Source organism: Juglans microcarpa x Juglans regia, chromosome 1D (assembly GCF_004785595.1).
Source record: "Juglans microcarpa x Juglans regia isolate MS1-56 chromosome 1D, Jm3101_v1.0, whole genome shotgun sequence".
NCBI lineage: Eukaryota > Viridiplantae > Streptophyta > Magnoliopsida > Fagales > Juglandaceae > Juglans > Juglans microcarpa x Juglans regia.
In genome coordinates this window covers 35,721,049-35,744,476 of record NC_054594.1, presented here as the reverse complement: position 1 = coordinate 35,744,476, position 23,428 = coordinate 35,721,049, and the positions used below count along the sequence as shown (strand labels likewise).

At 36.8% G+C, this 23,428-nt stretch overlaps 3 protein-coding genes across 4 annotated transcripts; 1 reads left to right on the top strand and 2 right to left on the bottom strand.

Moving 5' to 3' along the window:
- Positions 1 to 6,910: 6,910 nt before the first annotated feature.
- Positions 6,911 to 8,137, bottom strand: LOC121266850 (endochitinase EP3-like). The gene is made up of 2 exons (XM_041170692.1): positions 7,638 to 8,137; positions 6,911 to 7,415 (listed from the first exon to the last, which is right to left on the bottom strand). The coding sequence occupies exons 1-2, from the start codon at positions 8,059 to 8,061 to the stop codon at positions 7,009 to 7,011; spliced, it is 831 nt and encodes a 276-aa protein (XP_041026626.1). The 5' UTR covers positions 8,062 to 8,137; the 3' UTR covers positions 6,911 to 7,008.
- A 4,775-nt stretch (positions 8,138 to 12,912) lies between these two features.
- On the bottom strand, positions 12,913 to 17,528 carry LOC121251220 (signal recognition particle 14 kDa protein). Of its 2 annotated transcripts, XM_041150594.1 has the most exons (5): positions 17,353 to 17,528; positions 14,866 to 14,959; positions 14,648 to 14,754; positions 13,345 to 13,520; positions 12,913 to 13,018 (listed from the first exon to the last, which is right to left on the bottom strand). In XM_041150594.1, exons 1-4 carry the CDS (start codon positions 17,353 to 17,355, stop codon positions 13,365 to 13,367), a joined length of 360 nt encoding a protein of 119 aa, XP_041006528.1. In that variant the 5' UTR covers positions 17,356 to 17,528; the 3' UTR covers positions 12,913 to 13,018; positions 13,345 to 13,364. The 2 variants fall into 2 exon arrangements, with proteins under 2 accessions (XP_041006528.1, XP_041006522.1); XM_041150588.1 differs by lacking the exon at positions 12,913 to 13,018 and having other exon boundaries at positions 13,055 to 13,520.
- Positions 17,529 to 17,558: 30 nt separating this feature from the next.
- LOC121251209 lies at positions 17,559 to 22,829 on the top strand. The gene is made up of 8 exons (XM_041150576.1): positions 17,559 to 17,837; positions 18,291 to 18,385; positions 18,864 to 18,937; positions 19,064 to 19,158; positions 20,130 to 20,238; positions 21,119 to 21,132; positions 22,303 to 22,404; positions 22,503 to 22,829. Exons 1-8 carry the CDS (start codon positions 17,769 to 17,771, stop codon positions 22,641 to 22,643), a joined length of 699 nt encoding a protein of 232 aa, XP_041006510.1. The 5' UTR covers positions 17,559 to 17,768; the 3' UTR covers positions 22,644 to 22,829.
- Positions 22,830 to 23,428: the final 599 nt, after the last annotated feature.

Sequence of the window (23,428 nt, the reverse complement as noted above, 5' to 3'; positions counted from 1 at the left end):
ATATGCGTTAGTGCAAAAATATATTTAAATCACGAAAGTTCTTTAAGGAAAATACTTACAGTGCAATATAATAATTTCCGGAGGATCTCGAAGTTGCAAGTGGTGATTTCTGAGCAACACCACAGTGTAAAATACACTGTGGCCGTGGGTCACAGATACCCACTTTTCAACGAGGACAAACGAAGACCCAAAAATGGTAAGGTAGGGCCTAGGGAGGTCGGTGAAGCCAATGGTGGCGGTGGTTTGCCGTGGGTGGCGGCGGAATGGGCGGTAGAAGACCAAAATGCCCAAATCGGAAATGTAGTTGGTGGAGCTTCACCGGTGACGGATCGGATGTGGGGTTGGGTCCAATGGGTTGCCAAGAGGTCGGGGATGAAGTGGTAGGAAGATGGTGGCCAATGGTGGTGCGACGGCGGTGCAACGGCGGAAAGAGTGCCGCGGCTTCGAAGAGCTACTGGTGGTTAACGGCGGCACGGATGGAGGTGAGGTTGGTGGGGTGAGGTCGCCGGCGGCTGGGGAAGCTAATGGGCTGGGCGGTGAGGGCCACCGCCGGCTCACGGCGGCGCTGGCGTGAAGGTGGCCCGCGGCTTCGTGGGGGGCGTGTGGGCTACCGGCGGCGAGGTAGGGGCTGAGATTTGGGAGGTGAGGTCGCCGGAGGGAGGGGGAGCTGGTCGACTGGGCGGTGTCGCGCACGGCGGCGAGACGGCGGCGGGCTGGGCGGTGAGGAAGAACGGACGGAGAGAGAGGGAGGGAGAGGGAGGGAGAGGGAGTGCACGGGAAGGAGAGGAAATAAAGAAGAAAAAGAAAAGAAAGAAAAGAAAAAGGAAGGAAAGAAAAAAGGAGGGAAAAGAAATGAGGTCCAATCCTCATAACTTGAGTCACAAAAATGATCCAACGGAGATGATTTTAAAACCACAAGTTAAATAAAATAATTTAAACGTAATGGTAAAGTCAAATTGAAATAATTAAATCCCACAGTAATTAATTTAAATATTAAAAGCAATTTAAATGCATAACAATAAATAAATATTTGGAAAGCACATAAAAATAATTTTCACCAAATTAAAATCATAGAAATAAACTTACTAAAAATCCAACCAATTTTAAAATAAGAGGATAAATTTTTGAACAATCAAAAATAATCCTTCAGTAAAAATACACTGAAATACGGGGTGTTACACCACTCCCTTTTTTTGTCACTAATCTGACAAGAATTACTATATTTTCAATGATAATATCCAACACCTGTTGTATTTCTTCCTCTTTGCCCTATTTTTGAAAGTGTGGCGGGACATACAACGACGACATGATCTACAAGAAGACACGGATCACACTCGAATGAGTGAACCACCCTCTGATGCCAATTGAAATTATCCAAATACCCCTATATTGTAACGCAATGGAAATATCTACCAATTTACTCAATAAATTGGTTAGTTGTTAATCATGCAATTATTTAATAATTAAGCAATAACATAAAGTAAATAAATTGCATAACATCAAGATTGGTATCGAAGGAAAACCCTTTAAAGAACTCTTTAAAAGTAAAACCCTACGGGACAACCAAACCTAAGAAAGTCAAGCAGTGCATGGTGTCTTTGGCTTTAAGTTATTGAATCTGAACATGATCATGATGGTTTCTAGAGGGCTTGTTGTTGGGTTTGTGGAGCCTAGTTTATTGTTGTGGTGACCTAATTTGATGGGCCAACTCAACAAGGGTTTGTTATGGTTTTTAAGTGAATTCTCAATGAGGTTTTTGGCATTGACACTATTTTTTGCTCCGGAGGCGCCAGGCAGAAAGTTCGCTCGACATTCGCCCTACAGGTAGCTCAAGCAAAGTTCAGGCAGAGAGTTAGCTCAAGGCACGCTTGTAAGGTCCCTTGAGCGAATAGCAGAAAAAGAGTTTGCTCGACACCCCGCTTGAGAGAATATCGCATAAAAGTAAAAATTAGGATTTCCGCCATGTAATCCTATAAATATGCTTATTATGAATTATGTAGCCAATTGAACGGTAAAACTTCGCCCCAAAGTGTATTTTGTGATTACTCAGCATAATAAATTCCTCTGCAGCTCTGTGGACATAAGCACGTTGCCGAACCACGTAAATATGTGTCGTGTGATTGATTGTTTGTTTATTTTCTTGTTTCCTTTTGCTTTCTTGTCATTGTTTTAAAACAATACTTGTTGTTAAGGACGCATTTCACCGATGCTCACTTTCAATCTCTTGCAACCAAAGAGTAAGAGGACTTGGGGGGGGGGGGCAAGGGGACCCTCCGATCCCTCAGTTAGTAACGATATGAGTAATTCCAAAGCCAAAGATATTCCAGAGCTTCGTTAGCGTACGTGACATCTTTAAATAGAGATTTTGCCTTCTTTGGGTCCTTTAGGTTAACTACCTCATCTGTTATTTGAAACTTAAATCTTCATTCCTCAGAGTTATCTATTTGTTTTGAATGGATAAACATCTTAATAATGATGGGACAATTGGTGGGTTTTTTCTTTATCGATTCAACCTGAACCTTGCTGGGTCAGGGGGTGTTTAGGCCTCAAGTGTCTAGTTAGGCTGTGGAGGTCCAGGCCTAGGGAAACACCCTGCGAGCTTATATGGGTATTAAAACCCTTCCAGTTACCACGTGAAGTCTCATTGCATATTGTGCAATGGGACTTTTACGTTAGGTGTCTTAAGGTTCCCTCAATTGAATTACTTTGTTCCCTTCTTCTTATTGCCCTGTGAATTACTGTGTCATATGATGAGATTTTAAAATCCATGAGGCTATGGGCCTTGTGATTCGGGCCTAATGCCCTGTGCTCCTTTCGGCTACCCCACAAGTCCTTGCCACACGCAGAGGGTCTCTGGGGCAACGTTTGGGATTCTGCATTGTGACTCCCCACGATGCTTGTCAGAAATCGATACGCCTTCCCTCTTACCAACTGCTGTCAGTATTTATTGCGAGGCATTGCTCACTTTTCTTTTCTTCCTGTCTTCTTGCGCAAGTTTCTTGATTTGCTCCTTAGCTTCCCTTGTTTCTGTCTCTTGTGCTTCCCAGTTTTCGTCTTCCTCTCATTCCATCGCATTTTCCCACATTTGAGTTTCCATGACTTCTGGTAAGAATCCAGTCGCAGGCTCTTCTCAAGGTGGTGGTCCTTCACAACCCCGCAAGCCTTCTACCCCAGGTGATAGAGCCACTGCTAGCCCTAACGTCGATGGAGGCGTCTCTCGCTCCATCTTCAAAGGTCACCGATGGGTTTCCACCCTCTCTCGTCGTAAACTGGATGGTGCGAGGGACCATTTCAACATCCCTGACTCAATGGGGTTGTCTCTGCTTGGCCAAGGGAAAGGAGCGATGGATATTAGAGGTATGGTTGTTTCCGTCACCCTTTACTTGGCTATGTTTTCAATGGGGCTTTGCCTGCCTTTTGTGTGGCCTGTTCGCGATGTCCTAGACGTCTTGGGTCTTGCTCTTCCATTTTCTACCTATGGAGACATCGAGCTTTAATAGCCTCTCGGGCTTGTTACCCACCTACTCCGACTCTATCATTTCCTGCCCAAAAATAATAGAGCCTTCAGCCCATTCGCTTGAGACACCCATGTCAGAGCCTATTTGTAAAGCCCTTTGTTCAGGCCCATATGAATCATCCTCCCCAATCCCTTTATTCCTTCTCGTAACTGTTATATCCTTAACTGAAGTTTGAAAACCCTTTTCTTTTGTTTCCCTACCATCTCTTTCGTGTTTTCCTCCCATTCTTTAGGTAGTTTTATACTCGTTTGGATAACTTTGAAGATCTTGCCTCTGAATTTTCTCTTTGAGAATCTTTTGCGGATTTCTTGCCAATTACTGCCGAACTAGACGATTGTCTGTTTTCCTTCACCAGAGCAGGCATCGGATCAGAAAACTCCGGTCCCATCTTTTGAGCATGCCAAAAACCTCCCCGACCACTGAAATGAGCATCTCTCATCCACTGACCATACTGTAATCCATCTTCGAATTTTCTTGGACTCATTTTCCAGAGAACACAATATTTGTGGCTATGGCCTAGTCGTCCACAGCAATAACACAAGTTTGGTAAGCGTTCGTAAGAGAACCGTACCCATATAGGCTCCCCTTTCCTAGATTGATCTTCTTTCCTCGAAGAAGAGGTTTCATGATATCTAGCTTTATCCTCACTCGCATGAATTCCCCCCATTCCATCTCCCCCTCGTCTAAATCCACCTCTACCACTTCACCCACCGTTTTCCCGTTCAAATTTCTATTCATTACGAGCAATAAGAGGTAAATCATGAAGCCAAATTCAGAACAATGCCTCTATGATTTGAATTTGGTGAACTTGTTGACAACCTTCCACTTCTGTCATCAACACCAAGTGTTTGTCGAAAGACCATGGTCCATCTCGAAGCACTCTATCTTTGTCCTGAATGTCATCAAATTCTATCAACATGAAAATAGAATTGAGTTATCTGAATCTTATACTTTTTGCAGGTCTCCACACTTTCCTCATCATTGTTTTAAAGGCTTCTTTGTTATAATGTCAATCCGTCAACAATTTTGCGATCAAACATTTACCCCCTCAAATAACTGCATCATCCAACTTTCCTGCATCCACCAGTATTCCTCCTCCTCTTGTTCCATTAAAGATAACTTCTTCTAAAGACTGCCAGATCTTCCTCCATCATACCTACAGATATTCCCTCACTAAGCCTGCAGATAATACTGCATATGTAGTTCTTATACTAGGACAGGATGTAGGCCTCTATGCAGGAGCAGAGCCTATAAAGGATATTGTAGAATGATCTTAGGTATATCTATGAAGCTACCTCTATTTTTAATTTAATGCAACTTGCTTATATATAGGAAAAAGTCATATCTAACATGATGATCACTGAGTGGTGAAGAAAATGAGGGATGGAGCGCGAGCATACTAGGTCAGGGGCTAGAGTCCATACTACACTGTCTAATGAACTTTTCTATCCAATTGATGATGATACCAATTACACTTCTGCTAGGTACAGTTGTCGAATGTACACGACAAGCAAACAACTGACGTGGGATAATGCCACGTCAGCTGATATTTAAAAAAAAGAAAAAGAAAAACAGAACAAAACTTTGGTTTTGGATTCCCGCTTTGGTGCTCGATCTCGATCTCATCCTCGGCTGGTGTTTTTCCTTCAGATCATAAGCTTGCAACAAGTGTTTTTCTTAAACAAAACAAAAGTATTCCCCTTAAAACAGCCACAAAAGCATAAGTATTTCAATTTTCGCTTTATACTCTTGTCTCTCTTAGAATTTTTTATCCCCATCTTCCTTCCACGTTCCAACAATCCTAAATAAACAACAGCAAACTTCACTCAACAATCTCTCTCTCTCTTTCTCTCTCATCACAGAAGAACATAAACCCTAACAAGCAATGTTAATAACAACAACACTTCCAAGATTTACCCATGGACGAGTATTTCTCTATTTCTTTCTTCCTCTTAAGTTTGATTCTGTTTAGACCCAGATCTGTAATTTCGTTATGATTTAAACCTATTATAAAATTTCTACTTCCCTCATCTCTAAAATTAAAACCCACCAAACCTATATTTTCAAATATGTTTTGATTTTCTTTGCAGATCTGAGTGGTCAAACCTGAGAGACAGCAGCGTCCAGAGAGCGACATCAACTTCTACAGCGACGGTGACGACTACGAGCGTGCACGTGACTACCTTGGATGGCCTTGTCAACGTGAACTCCCTCTTCACCATTGCTATCTTCGTGGGGCTCTCTCTCACCACCCCTGTCCAGCGTAGCCTCGAGAACAAAGCAGCCTACAACGCTGGTATCAACATTGCCAGGAAGCTCCTCATCTTCGAGGTCTTCTCCCTCATCTTCTTCCTCTTCTCTTCCCTCGTTGCACATGGCCTCAAGCTTGCCATATATGCCTTTATGTAGTAATTTCAGTTGTATAAAAAAAAAAAAAAAAACTATACGTAAGAGTTGTACTTTTTTTAGTCGAGGAAGGGAGCTTCGCGCTGAAGAAACACAGAGAGGGAGGGAATTGGGGAGGGAAACTGAGGAGACGAAAATGTGATCTGAATGATAAGGAGAGAAGAAACGGTTTTCAATTTTGAACGAAACAAATCGTTTTGTTTTTTCCACTTTAGTCCTGTTTGCACCAGGCGCTTGCAACAAATGTTTTTCTACCAATTAATTAGGTACTCTATTAAGTTAAACTTAAAATTGTTAATCTATGTGATCATGCATGAAAATAGCTATAATATTATTAAATGAAAAGAGCTTATGTAACAAATTAGTTAGCATATGATCATGTCAGTACAAGAAAAATAAGTATTTGTGATGGATTATTTGCAAATATAACGATTATTTGCGACAAAAACAAACTCATTTTGGTAGGAAATAATCATTTTCGCTAAAAATAAGTACTGGTCACAAATAATAGTTTTCTTGTAGTGTGTGGTACTATTATAACTCAATAGATCAATCTTTAAAAAGAGTACACTAATTGTTAGTATTTTGATTTCCAAAATATTGCTTAACTTCTATATATATATATATATATACACATAAAAATTAGATCTCATCATTCAATATATATATATATATATATATATTAGTTTAAGTGTAACTCAATTATATATATTATATAATAACACAAATATAATTAGGGAGTGGATGGTATATACATATATATAGCCTTTTATTACTATTTATCATTCATTAATAATAGTAGTATAGTTGATCGAGATGCATGGCTTGAAAATTATATAATATACAAATATAAATAGATGATCATGAGATCGAAAAATGGATCAGGGAGACGAGATTGATGACCGTAATTAAGGAAGGCAAGCATGCACTATATATAATAGCATGCACTATATAAATTATAATAGCATTCAAGCTGATTTGGGATATTCATATAAACTTAATTTTATTAATACCTTAATTTATTTCCTTTCATACCATACATAAGGGGTAGCTAGGCGATCGATCGAGGACTGTATTAATTAAGCTAGCAACTGAGATTTTCGCCAGGATCAACACCTAATTGGTTACAATATTCAGTGTAATACTCGATACGTCTTTGAACTGTTGCAGGGTTTCCGCCATCACATTCAAGGGCACCATTAATGGCTCGAATTGTTGCCCCAAACCCTTGGTCTATGACTGAGTGAACAAAGTTCATCCAATACCACAAGGCGGTCTTAAACGAAATGACTGCATCATTTGCCACTGTTTCAGGAGAGTTTAACCCGTCGAATCCAATGTCCTTTCCTGCTGGTCCATAGTTAAAATTCCAAGATAGTTGAATTGGTCCACGGCCATAGTAACCTTTATCTGGATTGCATGGATACTCTGTATTATTCTCGTCACAGTAGTCCTTGGAGGGACCATCTATCTCCTCTATGTAGCAAAAGTCTGCATGCACCCAAAAAAAGAAAAATAAAACATCGATCTTGCTTCAATGATCTTAGTTTTGAAGATGATATTCTAGAATGCATGGATTCTATCATGTTAAGTTTCTGGGTGTTTTGCATGCATATATATGCATGAAAAATCTATATGAAAAATCTATATAAGGATGTATATATATATGCGCAAGATTATATGATTCAAAGAGATCGAGGAATTGGATCTTACGTCCAGTCTCATGAGTTACATGGCCAAAGAAGGCGGCAATCTCGCGCTTAGAATCATCAATAGAACCAATCCTCCCAAATCGATCATATGAACCGAGAGCTTCAAGAAAGGCTGCTCGTGAGTAGAAGCTCTTTCCAGCACAACTCGCATCAGCCTGGCTAATTATCCCATCGAAGAACTCCGATGTTACAATATCAGACACCGAAATATTATTAGTTTCAGGAGGGGGAGTACAAGGACCCTGTTGGCACCCGTCGCCACAGTAATCGTCAGTAGTGCCACAGTAGCCCCATTTGCTGCAGCATTCATCTGCGGCACAACCACAATCTTGAGCCTCAGTGTATCTTGGAAAGGCCCCAGCTATAATTCCTATCAGAACAAGGGTACTTAGAAAATTCTTCTTCATGCTAAGGATCGCTAGCATTAATCTGAGAGAGTTTGTGGGTGACCGATTGAAGGTGGCAAGAGATTGTGTTTGCTTATGAAAACTGAAGTCATAAGGTCGGATTTATATATAGTGCAAGCAGTTGAAATGAGCGGTGCATGGCTTCTTGACTTTGAATCTGAACTGGATGGTTTCTAGAGGGCGCCGTGTAATTTACGTGTCCGTGAGTGGACTTTGCTCGTCAAAAATGACGATTGGTGCATCTGTACGTGCATAAATCAACGTCGGGGCATAAATAATTTTAAATATCAATTTTCCATTTTTCTCCCAAGCATATATGGTGGCTGGCTGCTGAATATTAACTCTACTACGGTCAACTTAAGCATGTAATGCCTAAATTAAAAAAAAAAAATGCAATAACCAATCGTTTTTAATTTTTAATTTTTTTCTTATTGAGATATATAGACGTGAGTAAATCGGTCACGCCAATGATATTATGCAGATGTAGCACTCGAGATGGCATTAACTAATCATTTTTTATATAACTATTAATTAGCTATAAAAATATTTTAGTGATATTAATTAAATAATCCTTGTAATTTTTTTTTTCCGTCCACTAAATTAAGTTCGTCCCGATTAGTCTTAGTACTGGACCAAAATGAATAAAATACTTAATTATTATCATGAGTTGAGCCACTTGACGTCCACAATCAATATTTATATATAAATGAAAAATTCTACCAGTCAAAATATTGGTATATGCAAATCATAATTCACTATTTTTTAGGAGCCCTATCGCACCTAAAGCTAGAATATTATCGTGAAATAAATTGAAATGGTTTTAAATGAAAGTTAAAAGTTGAATAAAATATTTTTATATTAATATTATTATTATTTTAAAATTTAAAAAAGTTGAATTGTTTATTATATTTTTGTATGGAAATTTAAAAACATTATAATGATAAGATGAGATAAGTTGATATGAAATGAGTTGAGAGTGTTTCTGTATCCAAACCAGACTAATTGAACTTAAATGAGATGAGATGAGATAAAGTGAGGTGAGATAAGATGGTTTTATCTCACTTCTGTATCCAAACGGGCGAAAGTAGCTAGTGGATTATAATCACTTTTAGAGTCTACTAGTGAAAGAATTGGATAGATATATATATCCCCTTGTACTTAAAAGTCACTATAACATAAACAGTAATTACTATTCACGATAAAAGTTAACAGTAATGCACAGTTATTACTATTTACGTTAAAAGCCAGAAATGAATAGTGATTACTGTTCACAAATCCCTGTTCACGTTAAAAGCCAACAGTAATGAACAGTGATTGGAAAAATTAAGATTTGAGACTTTAAATCTCAACCCTTCATCTTAAATCTTCAGAATTGATCTAAGGTTAAAACATTAAAAATAAACAAACTTAAAATAGATAATTAAAATATAAATTCAACTTTAATTTATAAAATACTAATATTTTATCATTAAATAAAAAATAGAGTTTTGTTAATTATTTTTAAGAGAATAAAATCATATAAATAATTAGAGTTTTTAATATAATTTAAATCTCATAATATTCTTAATTAACTAAAATCATTTAGATAAAATGATTTTTTTAGTGCTCCCTGAGTTATTGAGTAGTGTGGTTAAATTCTACAATTCATATATTTTGTTAAGAAAACTATTGCTAGAATATCTCAAATCTTTTAATTTTCATATTATTTATATTACTATAACATTTTGTTATCATTATGATGCTTGTTAAAATTTATTTTTCTACTCCTGTACATTAAATTATTGACTAATTAATTTTATTTAAAAAATCATATTATTTTAACATTTTGTGGATAGTAGTCATTAGGAAAACGTGCATTGCACGTCACTCACTGCTAGTATATATATATATATATGTGTGTGTGTGTGTGTGTAAGTCATTCACTGTAGACCTGTATTGCCTAAGAGCATTGCTACATTCACCGAAAATGCATCCCAAATAGTCTATTACACTTTTTTATTTTTCTTTTCTTTTTTTATGTATTTTTTTAATTATCATAAACATTTAAAAAAAATAAAAAAAATTCACAACATCATTAAAAAATATTTCCTTAATCACTAAGTAAAAAAAAAAATCATTCGAGACACATTTTCGGAACAAAAAGTATTTCTCATTGCCTAACCACTTAGAAAGCTGGATTTAATATTTTTTTAAGCTACATGATTAAGGTATATAGTGGAGTCACCACTTTTCTTTAAATATAGGCAAGAACAAATCTTAACTAATTATATAAAAATGATATTTGTAGTTTTAAGATGCACAAATTTAACACACTTTTCTTGGAAAAAAGTGAATAAATCTAAACTCATATGAAAAGAAAAAATAATGGTGGATCCCACTTTTTTTTTACCAATCAAAATATTGGTATATGCAAATCATAATTCACTATTTTTTAGGCGCCCTATCCAACTAAAGCTGAATATTAAGGTGAGATGGGATGAAATTATTTTGAATGAAAGTTGAATAAAATATTATTATAATATTATTTAGAATTTGAAAAAGTTGAATTGTTTATTATATTTTATATAGAAATTTGAAAAAATTGTAATGATAAGATGAGATGAGATGATATGAAATGGGTTTAGAGTATTTCTGTATCTAAACCAGGCCAATTGAAATTAGATAAGATGAGATGAGGTGTTTCATCTCACCTCTGTATCCAAATGGGCAAAAGTAGCTAGTGGATTATAATCACTTTTAGAGTCTATTAGTGAAAGCAATGTCTATATATATATGTAAGTCATTAACTATGTATTGCCTAACCACTTTGAAAGCTGGATTTAATATTTTTTAAGCTACAGGATTAAGCTATATAGTGGAGTCACCACTTTTCTTTAAATATAGCCGAGAACAAATCTTAACTAATTATATAAAAAATGATATTTGTAGTTTTATAGTACACAACTTGAGCACACTTCTTTTGAAAAAAAAAAATAAATAAATATAAACTCATATGAAAAAAAAAATAATGGTGGATTCCACTTTATTTTTTTATTTTCTTATTTTTTTCAAATTGAGGTTTGCACAGCCAACATTACTCTAACTAATATATAAATGTTGATACTATTCTGTGATTACCGGAATTAAATACACTAAGATACTCTTTAACGAGCCAAGAACATGGGTAGTCTGGGAAATTCACAGGAGTGTAAATTACTATGTTGCGCACAATATCATGAATATGCGTTGTGGCCTAATTAGGTCCAATATCCCTTACAAAGTCAAATTTCATCCGTTCTCATAATTAATAGAATTAAAGTACATGGTCATCTCTGCTATATTTGATTAAAGTAATTAATCAACGTAGAATTTAATCATAGGAACCTCATCCTAAATAACTCTCTTAGGATGTTTGACCAAAATGTTCATCCTAATTACAATTGGTCCATGGATTTGACCAAAAGAAAATAGACGACAATTAACATATAATTAAAGTAAAAGGGTCATTACGATCGAGTCAAAACAATCTTATTTGAAAAGGGTGCATGTTTCTAGAATTAATGAGCTGGCAGCTCTGAATGTCAAACATAAGGGGCTGTCTCATTATTACTATGTCATGATTTTGTAATCAATTTGAAAGCAGCTGAATTAACGTTTTTAGTCATGATCCTCGTTATTACGTAATTATATTTTAAAACGAGGGATATTTTTATAAAATATCTTATAAAAATAACATAATTTTATAAAAATATCCTCATTTCAAAATATGTATTATAAAATATATTGTGTGGATATCATTACTCGTAAAAGTAAAGGCCAATTTTTGGATTTGTATATTGTATAAGTTGGATTTTCTGGTCTATGCCAAGTTGGGTATACAGTATACTGATCAATTGATTATGGACCCCTAGGCACATCCAAGTCATAAATATATATATATATATATATATATATATATATAAGTCAATTGATTATAAGGTCAAACATGCCAACTTTTTTAAGCCATAGACTAATAACTAAATGGAATACCGATATTAAATGGCTTTACAAGAACATGATTTCTAGTCTTTGAAATTCATAATCTAGCTTATTCAATAATCTATTGATGGTATTTACAAAAATAACATTACTTTAAAACATAATTATAAAAAGATTTACGTCTCAATCAATACTCATTAGAAACAAGCCATGCCCAATAACACAAGTACGCAAGATATATACTCAATCAAATTGAAGCACGTAAACATCGGGGTGGCCGAGTGATTGCTTTTGATTGGGGGCTTCTCTTTCTAGGCCCGATATTGTTTCAGAACGAAAAATAAAAAGATCGGACGCCCATAATGGTCCAACCCAGACCAAACATAAAACCTCTCCGGCCCGCCCAACCCAAACCAAAAACTCCTAATTAGACTCGGTCTTCTAGTCTTCTTCCTGTCTTTATCTCCTCTTTCTCGAGCTGCTTCTTCTTGCACCTTACCGTTCTGGGCCATCAACCATCCTAGGCGACTCCGACAGCCCAAAACGGACGGTGAGCTCACTCAAAATTTGAAATCAGATAGAAAACTCAAAATTAAAAAATAAATAAATGAAATGAAATGGTTAATGAAGTGATACCATCTCATTGATCGGCTATAAAATAGTTGCGTCCATATCATTATTCTAAACAAAGCTGGATGGTCATTGTGAACCCATCAACACCACAAACTTATTCCATTATTGCATGATCTGACAAAGCAACATAATCTTTTATCTAAAAAGCAATCAAAGTTAAAGGCGAAAATAAAAGGATTGTATTTCAAGAAGAAGTTCTTTGTAAGGACATTATTCTGCATTTGCATTTGGCAAGACTATACTCAAATCGGAAAACAACAAACTGCTCTCTTCATTACCTGTTAGAAGTAGAAGAGGCATGCCCACACATTCTGTCCAAGCGCATTATGCAAATCAATCCACCCTGTTGTAAATTGCATGTTTTGATGTTGATCCCAGGAAATTTCTAAGCAAAGTTCATTCTATCAGTCAACAAGCTGAAGCCAAACATACTATAGTTCTTTCATATTCATTCAATCATATGTCATTAAGACACCGGGCAAAGTCTCTGTTTCTCTATTCAACCAGATCATGAAAACATCGTCAATTATAGGGTAACATCTAACAAAAGGGCAATCAAACAAATGACCCATATGCTTCAGTCCCCGTGCTTGCTCAACATTGAAATTTTTTTGGTTCGTGTTAGTTAGTCTCTTTCTTTCTTTCTATTTAAAAAAAACAAAAAAACAAAAAAAAAACAAAAAAACAAAAAAGAAGAAGAGAAGAGAGTACATGGTAAAAAAGGGACTCATTTACGCCCTCTTGTGCATCTTAGCAACCCCTTCTTTCTTATCATTCTCTGCAGCCTTTTTCTTATCCTTTCTCTCCCTCTTCTTTAGAGCTGTCATGTGGGCCTTGAGGATAGTTGTATAAGAAGCTTGAAAGCGCTGATGATCCTTTGCTCCAACCTTTCCAATAAAAGCCAGTAAAAATGGTTTAGACAGGCACTAACCTCTACAATCACGAAAGTTCCATTGAAAGTTGAGAGAATACAAACAGAGCATGTCCATCAACTTAGACCAATCTGAAGAATGGTCAATACTGATCCCTATTTTGGCACCATTTCCAACTACATAAGAATTGAGTCTTCTACTAGATATAAAAGATTGAAAATTCTTATTCAAAAGACCACAGGATCCATCAGCTCTGATATATATATATATATATATATATATATATATATATATATATTTTTTATAAGATCCTCAGCTCTGATATTAATCTCTATCATGTTCTCCTAACCTAAAGAACCACTTACCAACAATTCTTTACCATCAAATAGAATAGAAGGAAGCTCTAACCACAACCACACAGCAGCAACTACATACTTGTCCCACTCTAGGAGGTAATACCTAAAAGCATCAGTATCATGAATTCATTTTTTCCAAGAACATTTGATTTTTTCGCATAAACATGGCTACATGAAAAATAAGTAGCAAGGAAGTGCTAGGGGAACTCAAAAAGTTTTGAGGGCAGTTGGATCTTGGAAGAAAGCTATTTTGCACAGAAACGAACCAGTATTATCTCAAAGTTCCCCTTCTCCAAGATTAGGGGGGGAAAAAAAGGTAGCACAGCTACCAGAATTGACCAATCATCCATGATAGAGTCCTCTCATTTAAATTAATTGTCAGAAACCATCCTCAATACACCAAGATCCCGTGCAGATTGCAGCTTGGGGACAATCAATTTATATGGACCAACACCTTCATATTCTAACCATCTTGAAATCAAGGTTTCCACAGTCACCCTACTCCAGCAAAATTTATAAGAAAAACTACCCAAAACTTCTCATTGACAAAGTATCTAAATGCACAACTCAAATTCCAACAGAACTCAGGAAACCACTAATGAAACCAAATATAAATATATAAAACACTCGGAACCACATAACAAGTGCATAATTTCCTATGTTGTTAAACAAGCAAACAGGAATACACCACTAAATTCTGGAAATTGCATAGAATCTCAAGTATGAATGATAAAGCTTAATAAATGAAGAGCAAGCGATGAATACAAAGGGACAAAGAGTACATACTGAAGTAGAAATCGTCTTTTTCCCATCGGTAGCACGGATGTGGCATCTATACTCAGTTTCGCCACCACTTGCCATTTTATTCGTCTGCACCTTAGACTTTAAGGATGCTAAAGGACCATAATAATGAAAAGCATTGATTAGAATGCCAAACAGAACATCCAAAAACTCATCATCCCAATTATAAAGAAATGGAATGCAGAGGAAAAATCAACACATACATCGTTTAAGAGTAACCCAAACAGAACCCTTCTCGATGGTGTGCTCAAACATGCTAGTGAGTTCATTAAGAAACGGGTCTAGCTGCAAAAGAACCTGAAAAAAATATTTTGTGGGGGACGGGAAAGGAACAAAAACTCAGTTTAGAATCACGCCCAATCACCAAAGAAATCAGAAGCATGCACAAAAGCAACCGCAAACAGAGGCACCCAAAAGAGGGCTATATTCACCCTATAAACAAGAAATTATACTTTGACACATGGAACTCGTTTATAATGAACCAAAAAGCAATAACTGTTAGGCCACTTAATAGGATCAGGCTTGCAGGCTGGAAGGTGGGACGTAGTGGAAGAGGTTATGGGCACGTGAAGAACGAGAGAGACGTTGGATGGATTGGGTCGCATGCAATTCCGAGTTTTACGTTACTTTTATTTCTGTTAGTGGTGCTCTGTTTTTACGCATGGTGCATGTTCTGTTTTTACGTGTGAGTTACAGCTTTCCTTTTAGTTCGGGTTTCTTGTAAATGGCTTTACTTATTTAAGCAGCCAACGTTATCAATGAGAAGGCAAGAAATCAATTATTGTCAAAATCAAATATCGTGTGGTACTTCTCACCCGAAGAGAAACGATTCATTTTAGCATTTATACTCTCTTAATTTGGGACTTATCATTGGCCTCAGAGCCAGATTATTTATGGGAACCAACAAAGAGCGTATTGAGCAGTTGGAGGCTGGGCTCGGTGGAGTGTAGGATGGGTTACACAGGATGGAGCTCGGCATGACCGACAGGCTTCGTCATTTGGAATAAACCCTCAATCGCCTCTCCGATGTCTTGCTTGCAAACCAAGAGATCCCCAACCATCACCGAGAAGGCAACGACGGGGGACAGATGGTGGTATCCTCCAAAACAGCAAAGCTTGAATTTCCTCAATTTTCAGGAGATGATCCGACGGAATGGTTCAATCGTGTGAATCAATTTTTTGAGTTCCAAAATACTCCCGAAGCCCAGAAAGTTTCCTTGGCCTCCTACCACTTGGAAGGAGAGGCCAACCAGTGGTGGCAGTGGATCTGCAGGACAGTCCGAGAAGAAGGACGCATTCTCTCATGGGCAAATTTTGAAGATGAACTCTGGGCTCGCTTTGGACCTTCGGAGTGCAAAGATTTTGATGAAGCTTTTTCAAGAATCATGCAGATAGGCTCTCTGCGTGATTACCAGCGAGAATTTGAACGCTTAGGCAATTGAGTACGAGGCTAGACACAAAGAGCTCTTGTGGGAACATTTATGGGTGGGTTAAAATCGGACATCTCGGATGGTATCCAAATGTTTAAGCCTCAGACATTAAAGAAGGCTATCAGCTTCGCGCTAATGAAAGATGATCAACTATCGAGACAAGGGACGTGTGTACATCCTCCACCACCAGTGAAAGCCCCGTTAGCTCTTCCGCCAGCAACTCAGGCAGCACCAGCCGTACCTGCAATTCCTGTTCGGCGACTGACTTGGGATGAAATGCAGCAAAGGCGAGCTCAAGGTCTATGTTTTAATTGTAATGAGCATTTTACTGCAGGTCACCGGTGTCAAGGGTCACGGCTACTCATGCTAGAAGGACACAATGGCAGCGGCAACATTATCTGTGAAGCTGCACCCATACAAGCAGCAAACGACCTTCAAACGGGTCCAGGTCCACCAGAAAATGGCTAGACGAAAAACCTACTGCAATTATTCCCAACTGTGGACCTTGAGGACAAGGATCCACTTAATGGGGGAGTATTGTTAGGCCACTTAATGGGATCAGGCTTGCAGGCTGGAAGGTGGGACGTAGTGGAAGAGGTTATGGGCACGTGAAGGACGAGAGAGACGTTGGATGGACTGGGTCACATGCAATTCCGAGTTTTACGTTACTTTTATTTCTGTTAGTGGTGCTCTGTTTTTACGTATGGTGCATGTTCTGTTTTTTCGTGTGAGTTACAGCTTTCCTTTTAGCTCGGGTTTCTTGTAAATGGCTTTACTTATTTAAGCAGCCAACGTTATCAATGAGAAGGCAAGTAATCAATTATTATCAAAATCAAATATCGTGCGGTACTTTCTCACCCGAAGAGAAACGATTCATTTTAGCATTTATACTCTCTTAATTTGGGACCTATCAATAACATTACAATTTTCCAATTGATACGGTATGGAATTGAAAACCACGAACATATGAAAATTAAGAAAAATTAAACTGGCAGGGACGAATAGCTAAGTAACGAGTTCATGCATTGCCCATAAATACAAACACAAATGCATATACATATATACATGAGCAACGAAACCTATTACTCACAGTAATATATTGGACAACAGGATCAGCAATATCAGGTAGTAAAAAAATATGAAAAAAAATAAAAGAAAATAATAATTGGATTTTAAAAATGAACAAGTGCCGTATGCTGCAACCCAATATATATACATAAATAGGAATTTAAGTCGAAGGAACAGAGAAAATGAAATAACCATGATGAAGGCAGCGGTTGAGCTCTAATCGCCGACGCAAAACCCTAATAAAGGTCTCTTTGTCTGCCCTCTCTCTCTCAGTAGCAAATTCCCTTTTGTAGTTAAATTGAGAATTATAAAGCTTCTATTTTCTCTTCTTCTCCTCTTCTTCTTCTTCTTCTTCTTCTTATTTATTTATTTAATTTTTTTTCTTGATGTCAGGTATTGTTTTTATTTTTGTTTTCTTTCGGCCCCAGGTCGGGAAACAAAGAGCGGTGCGTTTTGGTGCATGACAGCCCGGTCAAATAAACGACAAGTCGTTTAATGAAAATGCAGGTTATTTGACCATTGATTACCAAACAGCAAGTCGTTGATTCTGGGGATTAAACTTGGATAAGGCTTTTTCTGAGAAGGCGAATTGTTGCTGAAGAACAAGCATGGCTTCAATCACAGCCACGATGAACACTGTTCCCTCAGAATTTCAACTGCAACTCCGAACTTCCAGAGTATGAAAACCGAAAATGGATTCTTTTCTTTTTTCCCGCAGTTTCAACTGCTCTTTTAAGGAGTTTCATGAACTGCAGTTGTCGTTATGTCTTCTGGTGTGTGTGTATCAAAAAAACAATGGAATGCAAGTTTTAACGGTTATGGGCTAATGGGTTAGTGGGGTGAAGAAATAATGGATGCTTTTTCTGAGGAATTTATGTAATATATTTGATAAGATCCCGACTTTTGATCCGTTATAAAAAACAAAAAAGATCCCGACTTTTGAAGTCGTAGGGTTGCTTCTATTTTCATGCACGCTTCGATTGAGACCAGTGGTATCTTCGCTAATTAGCCATTTGAAGTTGGAAGAACAGTTCAAGTTCTGGGTATTTTGATTGATTTTATCATTATTCAAGTTCTTGTTGGGCTTTGGTTGATGTTCTGAACATTCAAGTTCTTGTTATTTTCTACAGCAATTTTCTGTGACAAGCTGCCGCAGTTATATTCTCACAGGTCGAAACTCCACTTGCATCAATTTCTGTAATGTGCAGAAATATCTGTGCAGGAGGTAAATCATTAATTTATGTAAATTATTTTTTCCGTGTTTTAATCAATATATAACAAACCGAAATATCCTATTTACGTGAAATTATTAGTCTCTCTTTAATGTCCTAGTTTTTTTGCTTTCCAAACTAACCAGCATTTTGAAGAGCTAAGTCTATTGTAAAAGACTGACAAAGAGAGACTAGGATATTTGATTAAATATACTAATATCCCAAAAGATTTCTTTTTCTATGTGTATCTGCATGTTTGTGTAAACTTTTTATAAGGTTGCTTCAGTTTCCTAACTTTAATCCCCCTGCTTCTTACAGGATTTACTTCTTGTACATTGAAACTCTTGAATTCCATACCTTTGAACCTTTACATCTAATTTCATTAAGCTTTAACATCACCACGTGCCATTTGATTTAATTTGAAACCATTTTCGACATTTATAAATTTGACTTGTAGAAGTATTTATGTTATATATATTTTTTTGTTTTCAGGTTATTAATTCATCGTAGTCCCCATAGGAGAGGTCCAACACATTTGCCCAGACAGATATCTGCATCTAGTTCAGGTGAAGTTAATTTCAAACACTGAATTGTACATATGTGCAGCTTTTTTTGCCCCTTCATTTTTTACTTTATTGAAATCTGACTTCTACATGTGTTTTGGCCAGTAATCGAGTGACTTGGTGTTGTAGGGTTGGAGGCATCTATTACAGATCAGAAGGACAATGCAATTACATTGAAAAATGCTGAGATAGTTATTGAATCTCAGGATGAAAATAAGATACAAGTGAGTCTGCAAGATAAAATTTGTGCTACTCGTGTGTTTTCGATTGTTCATCCCTGATAGCACATATTTTGGCCTTTATGCAGAGTGATGATATGAGTTCTCTAATCATTAGTGGGAGTTGTGACTATTAATTTTGATGTTTGTTTCCATTTCTTTTCTTCTTACCTACGCATTTCTTCTTGCATAGTATGCCAGTTAAAACCTTTGCCTTCTTTACCTGACCAAGTCTTTCCTAGGAGTCTAACTGTTAGATTTTGTTCAAACTCTGAGATGCTACGGGAATGAGCTGTGTCAAGACTCTGTTTGAGGCCCGAATTTTGGACCTTCCCTTGCTCATCATTGATCTTTCAAGCGCAGGCCTCTATTATCAAAGACACCTTATATGCATTAAAATTTATTTGTGTTTAGTTTGTCGTATTGATAATCTGTCAATGAAGATCACATCTCATAATTTAATCCCCTTTGCTCATCAATGAAACTAGGGAATTATCATTATCAACGTGAAAGTACCAATTGTCACTTAATTTTTTTTTTAAAACTACATTTTTACCTCTGTATAATGAATGTGAATGAATTAATTTATAAATTACCAAAGTTGAACTGATCAAGTTCTCCTTGGTTTGGCTGGATTTTCTTGGCTTGTCAACTTTTCTATTCTGCATATGGTTTTGAAGGTTGGTATTTTAGTTCATGAAGATGGGAGAAGAGAGGATATAAACTGTTGATTGGTTCGTCTGTGTCTGTTGGTAAATTCTATTTATTATCTAGTCAGCCCTGGAATTTGCAGTTCATATCTCTGGAAGTTGTTGCTAAACTGAATCCTACAACCTGCTAAAAAATGTTAGCTCTGGGGCAACAAATTATTTGTACCATTGGGGAAATCATAGCCCAGATTTCTCCATGTTTCTGGATTTCCCAGTATTCAGGATTGGACCTTCTTTTCTAATGCCGTCATCATGTTCAATTGGTAGCTAAAAGTGCAGTTGCCTGGCGATGAGACACAAAAAGTATTTGATAAGGTTTTGGCAAATTTAGCTAGCACAGCACCACCAGTTCCTGGATTTCGCAGGCAAAAAGGAGGTATTACATTGATTTCCACTTGCTTAGGTTGTTCAAGTGGTAACCTTGCTTTATGTCTATTATCCCCATAAAGAATACGAATATTGTCATGGAAATGAAGTTTCTCAAGATAGGGTTCCTATGGGCACCGGTACAAAAGGTAGATGATAGACATGTATGGATGATTGCTAATATTCATAGTTGCTTTGTAATTTATTTATTAAAAAATTGAAAAAAAAAAACACCCCAATTTTATTGAAAAACCCTCATTTATGGCAAAGGAATACTGTGGTTACATTCCGATAAAGCCCAAAACCAAGGTGTTAAAAACCAAAGCTATGAGCAAATAAAACTTTTAACAACCGTCTAACCATATATATGTATATGTGTGTGAATTATAAAAAAAACATATATTATATGTCCATCATTGTTTTGTTCCGTCGAGAATATGTTTACCTTCTAAAAATAAATTTGTCCTATTTCCCCAAAATATTTAGATTTAAAATCAACCAACAAATGGTGTATTCATTTTGCTGCATCTAATTAATTCTTATCTAGTATATAACTTATAACGTGAAGGGGTTGTAAAAAAGAATTGAGTTGATTGTTTTGGCCTTTTAGCTATATTTTTATGGGCCAACTGGTGGCTCCTGCCTTTCATCTGATATTAAATGGTTGAAAGAACATGTTCAAAGGCTTGAATATCATAAAATTGGAATTGTTGTCTGAGGTTAATGAATGTTCTGACCTCCTGTTTGTGAGTGCATGGATATAAATGGTTTATAATGATATATCTTTATTATCATTTTATGAATGAATTTGCATTTCTGCAGCTTATTAGTTTGTCACATTATGAATTCTAACAATATTTGGTTTTGCTTGTGGGCTGGTGCTACTCAAGGAAAAACATCACAGGCAAGTGGCTTCTGACCTTGGGCTTTTTTTAAAAAAAAATCAAAAGTACTATTTGATATTGCATAAATTTTGGTTGTGGTTAAATCTGCCTATTTATGCTTGTAACTATTACACCTGTTGTTTTATCCTTGACTCACTGTTCCAAATTTCCAATTCTTAATTTGGTCTAAATGTTGATTACTTGAAAATCCTTTTATTTTTCTTGAAATGAAATTGACCACCACGGTATTCTTCATACCATCAAGCTTTGCTACCCATGCTTTCTTTCTATGGAGCCTTGGATCCCTGACCTCCACCCTTTACTGATTGTCTGCGAGTATTCTAGATGGACAAAGGAGCCTGAGTTAGGGGCTGCTGTGTTTCTAAGAATCAATGAATCATAGTCATCTGTTTCATCACATCTTGCAATGTGGGGGCTCTGGCATGTCTACATGAAGGCATTTTTCAGTAACCGAAAAATTAGACATCGAGTTATACTTCTCTTGTAGCAAAGCATGCAATTTTTGCTTCCAATGGTTTATCACTGGAAAATATTAACGTATGTTGCACCAAATTTGAACAACTGTGTTGAATATCACATCACATATCATGTTTGTATAAACATGTAAGAAAGAGTCAGTTTAAAATGTTTCAATGATCTCCATATGCCGGATGTTTGTGAATTTCTGGAATGTAAATAATTAGATTCAGATCCTCTGGAATTCCTACTCAAACTCTTGGGCCTAGAGTGAAAAAAGATAGTCATATGAAGTAAACCCTAAAGTGTAACATGTAGAAGTTCCACAAACATAAATACACCCAGTGTTACTTACTGAAATTGAGTAATGCTACTCATCATCCATTTTTTCAACATCCTCTCATCATCTTATGACGTGGCATTAGATGATAGGTTCATAAGTGAAATATAATAAATAGTTTCCAATCATCTAATGTCACATCATGAGATAATGAGAAAATGGATGATGAATAGATTTTTTCTTCCTAGTATCATAACAGTCACTGAAGTGGGAGAGATTATGAAGTTTTGATGTGTTTAAAATACCCTAATCTTAGCTGGTGCTGTCATTCTTGTAGGGTCTTTACGAAGAATCTATTCATTTTTGGAAATATTTTCCATGGAATTCTCTGTTGTGCATGCATTTGGTGACGCAAACTTATGGCTTATCTCAGGTCCCAAAGAGCTTCCTCTTACAGATAATTGGTGAGGAGCGGGTCACCAAGTTTGTCATACAAGAGATAGTTAATTCAGCCCTGGCTGATTATGTAAAGAAGGTATTTTCATTGTCACAACTCCCTCTACATGCGTCTATTTTAGAAGACTCAATTAATCATTTTCTTCTTCAATTTCTTCCTTAACCTCCTAATACCAGGAAAATCTCAAGGTAAAGGATAACAAGATTAACACGACCCAGACGGCAGCAGAACTGAAGTCACTGTTTACTCCTGGGAAGGAATTTGGATTTAATGCTATAGTTGAACTTGAAAATTCAGAAACCGAGACATTGAGCTGAATCTACTAAATGTAAATTGGTGATTTTGGAGGAACATTCAATTCTTTCTTCATTTTCCCTACCCTTTCGAGGTTTCCTGCATCCTCCAATTATTGGGAGCGACCGTGTAGAACTCATGTTAGTTTGTTCATTGTTATCCCAGATGGGCTCTACCTGTTGATAATGAAATCGTCATTTCTATATTAACATTTGAGGGTTTGATGTTAGGGCTGAAGCCGAACATGTTAAGGAATAAATAAAAATCCAAGAAGATTCAAAACTGTGGTTTTCTTGAGTGCAATTTAATGTTCATGTCCGTTCTTGATGAAAACGTTGGGCTGTATTTCTGTTTGAAATACGCACTCCTTAGCCAACCATTGCACCATGTCTGTGGTGGGAAAAAGGAACTAACACAACCATCGTACATCTCCATAGAATATTGGGAACAAACGAAGGCCTGTTTTTGTTTTGCTTCTGGTTCTGGTGGCAATAGCAGTTACGCAGATGGCTGCCATGCCAATAGTCTCGACTCAATACTAAACAGGGCAGCATAGTGGGTGTCTTTGTGCTATTGAAAGACAATTCCTCGATACTGCTGGGATTATTGCAGAGAGCTGTGTCTGCGAAGCCAGCTAGCTACAAAGATAAGAAAGATTCTGCTTTTATGCTGATATGAGATTCCTCAGGAGTTTGCTCTCCAATCTATCAGCAACCAAAGAAAGCAATGGGTAAGAGCAGTGCTACTCTTCACCCTGCATTTGTCATCTTTGAACCAGAATTACCAGAATAAAGATGTACCGGAATAA

What these genes read in the sequence shown, in the direction of transcription:
- LOC121266850 (XM_041170692.1), bottom strand. Translation starts at nt 8,061, where the DNA reads ATGCTAGCGATCCTTAGCATGAAGAAGAATTTTCTAAGTACCCTTGTT. An exon ending in TGTAACTCATGAGACTGGAC is followed by an intron (nt 7,416 to 7,637) that starts GTAAGATCCAAT and finishes GGGTGCATGCAG; the next exon opens with ACTTTTGCTACATAGAGGAG.
- LOC121251220 (XM_041150594.1), bottom strand. An exon ending in TTGGGTTACTCTTAAACGAT is followed by an intron (nt 14,755 to 14,865) that starts GTATGTGTTGAT and finishes ATGGTCCTTTAG; the next exon opens with CATCCTTAAAGTCTAAGGTG. An exon ending in AAAAGACGATTTCTACTTCA is followed by an intron (nt 13,521 to 14,647) that starts GTATGTACTCTT and finishes TTTATTGGAAAG; the next exon opens with GTTGGAGCAAAGGATCATCA.
- LOC121251209 (XM_041150576.1), top strand. Translation starts at nt 17,769, where the DNA reads ATGGCTTCAATCACAGCCACGATGAACACTGTTCCCTCAGAATTTCAA. An exon ending in CAGAAATATCTGTGCAGGAG is followed by an intron (nt 18,386 to 18,863) that starts GTAAATCATTAA and finishes TTTTGTTTTCAG; the next exon opens with GTTATTAATTCATCGTAGTC. An exon ending in GATATCTGCATCTAGTTCAG is followed by an intron (nt 18,938 to 19,063) that starts GTGAAGTTAATT and finishes TTGGTGTTGTAG; the next exon opens with GGTTGGAGGCATCTATTACA.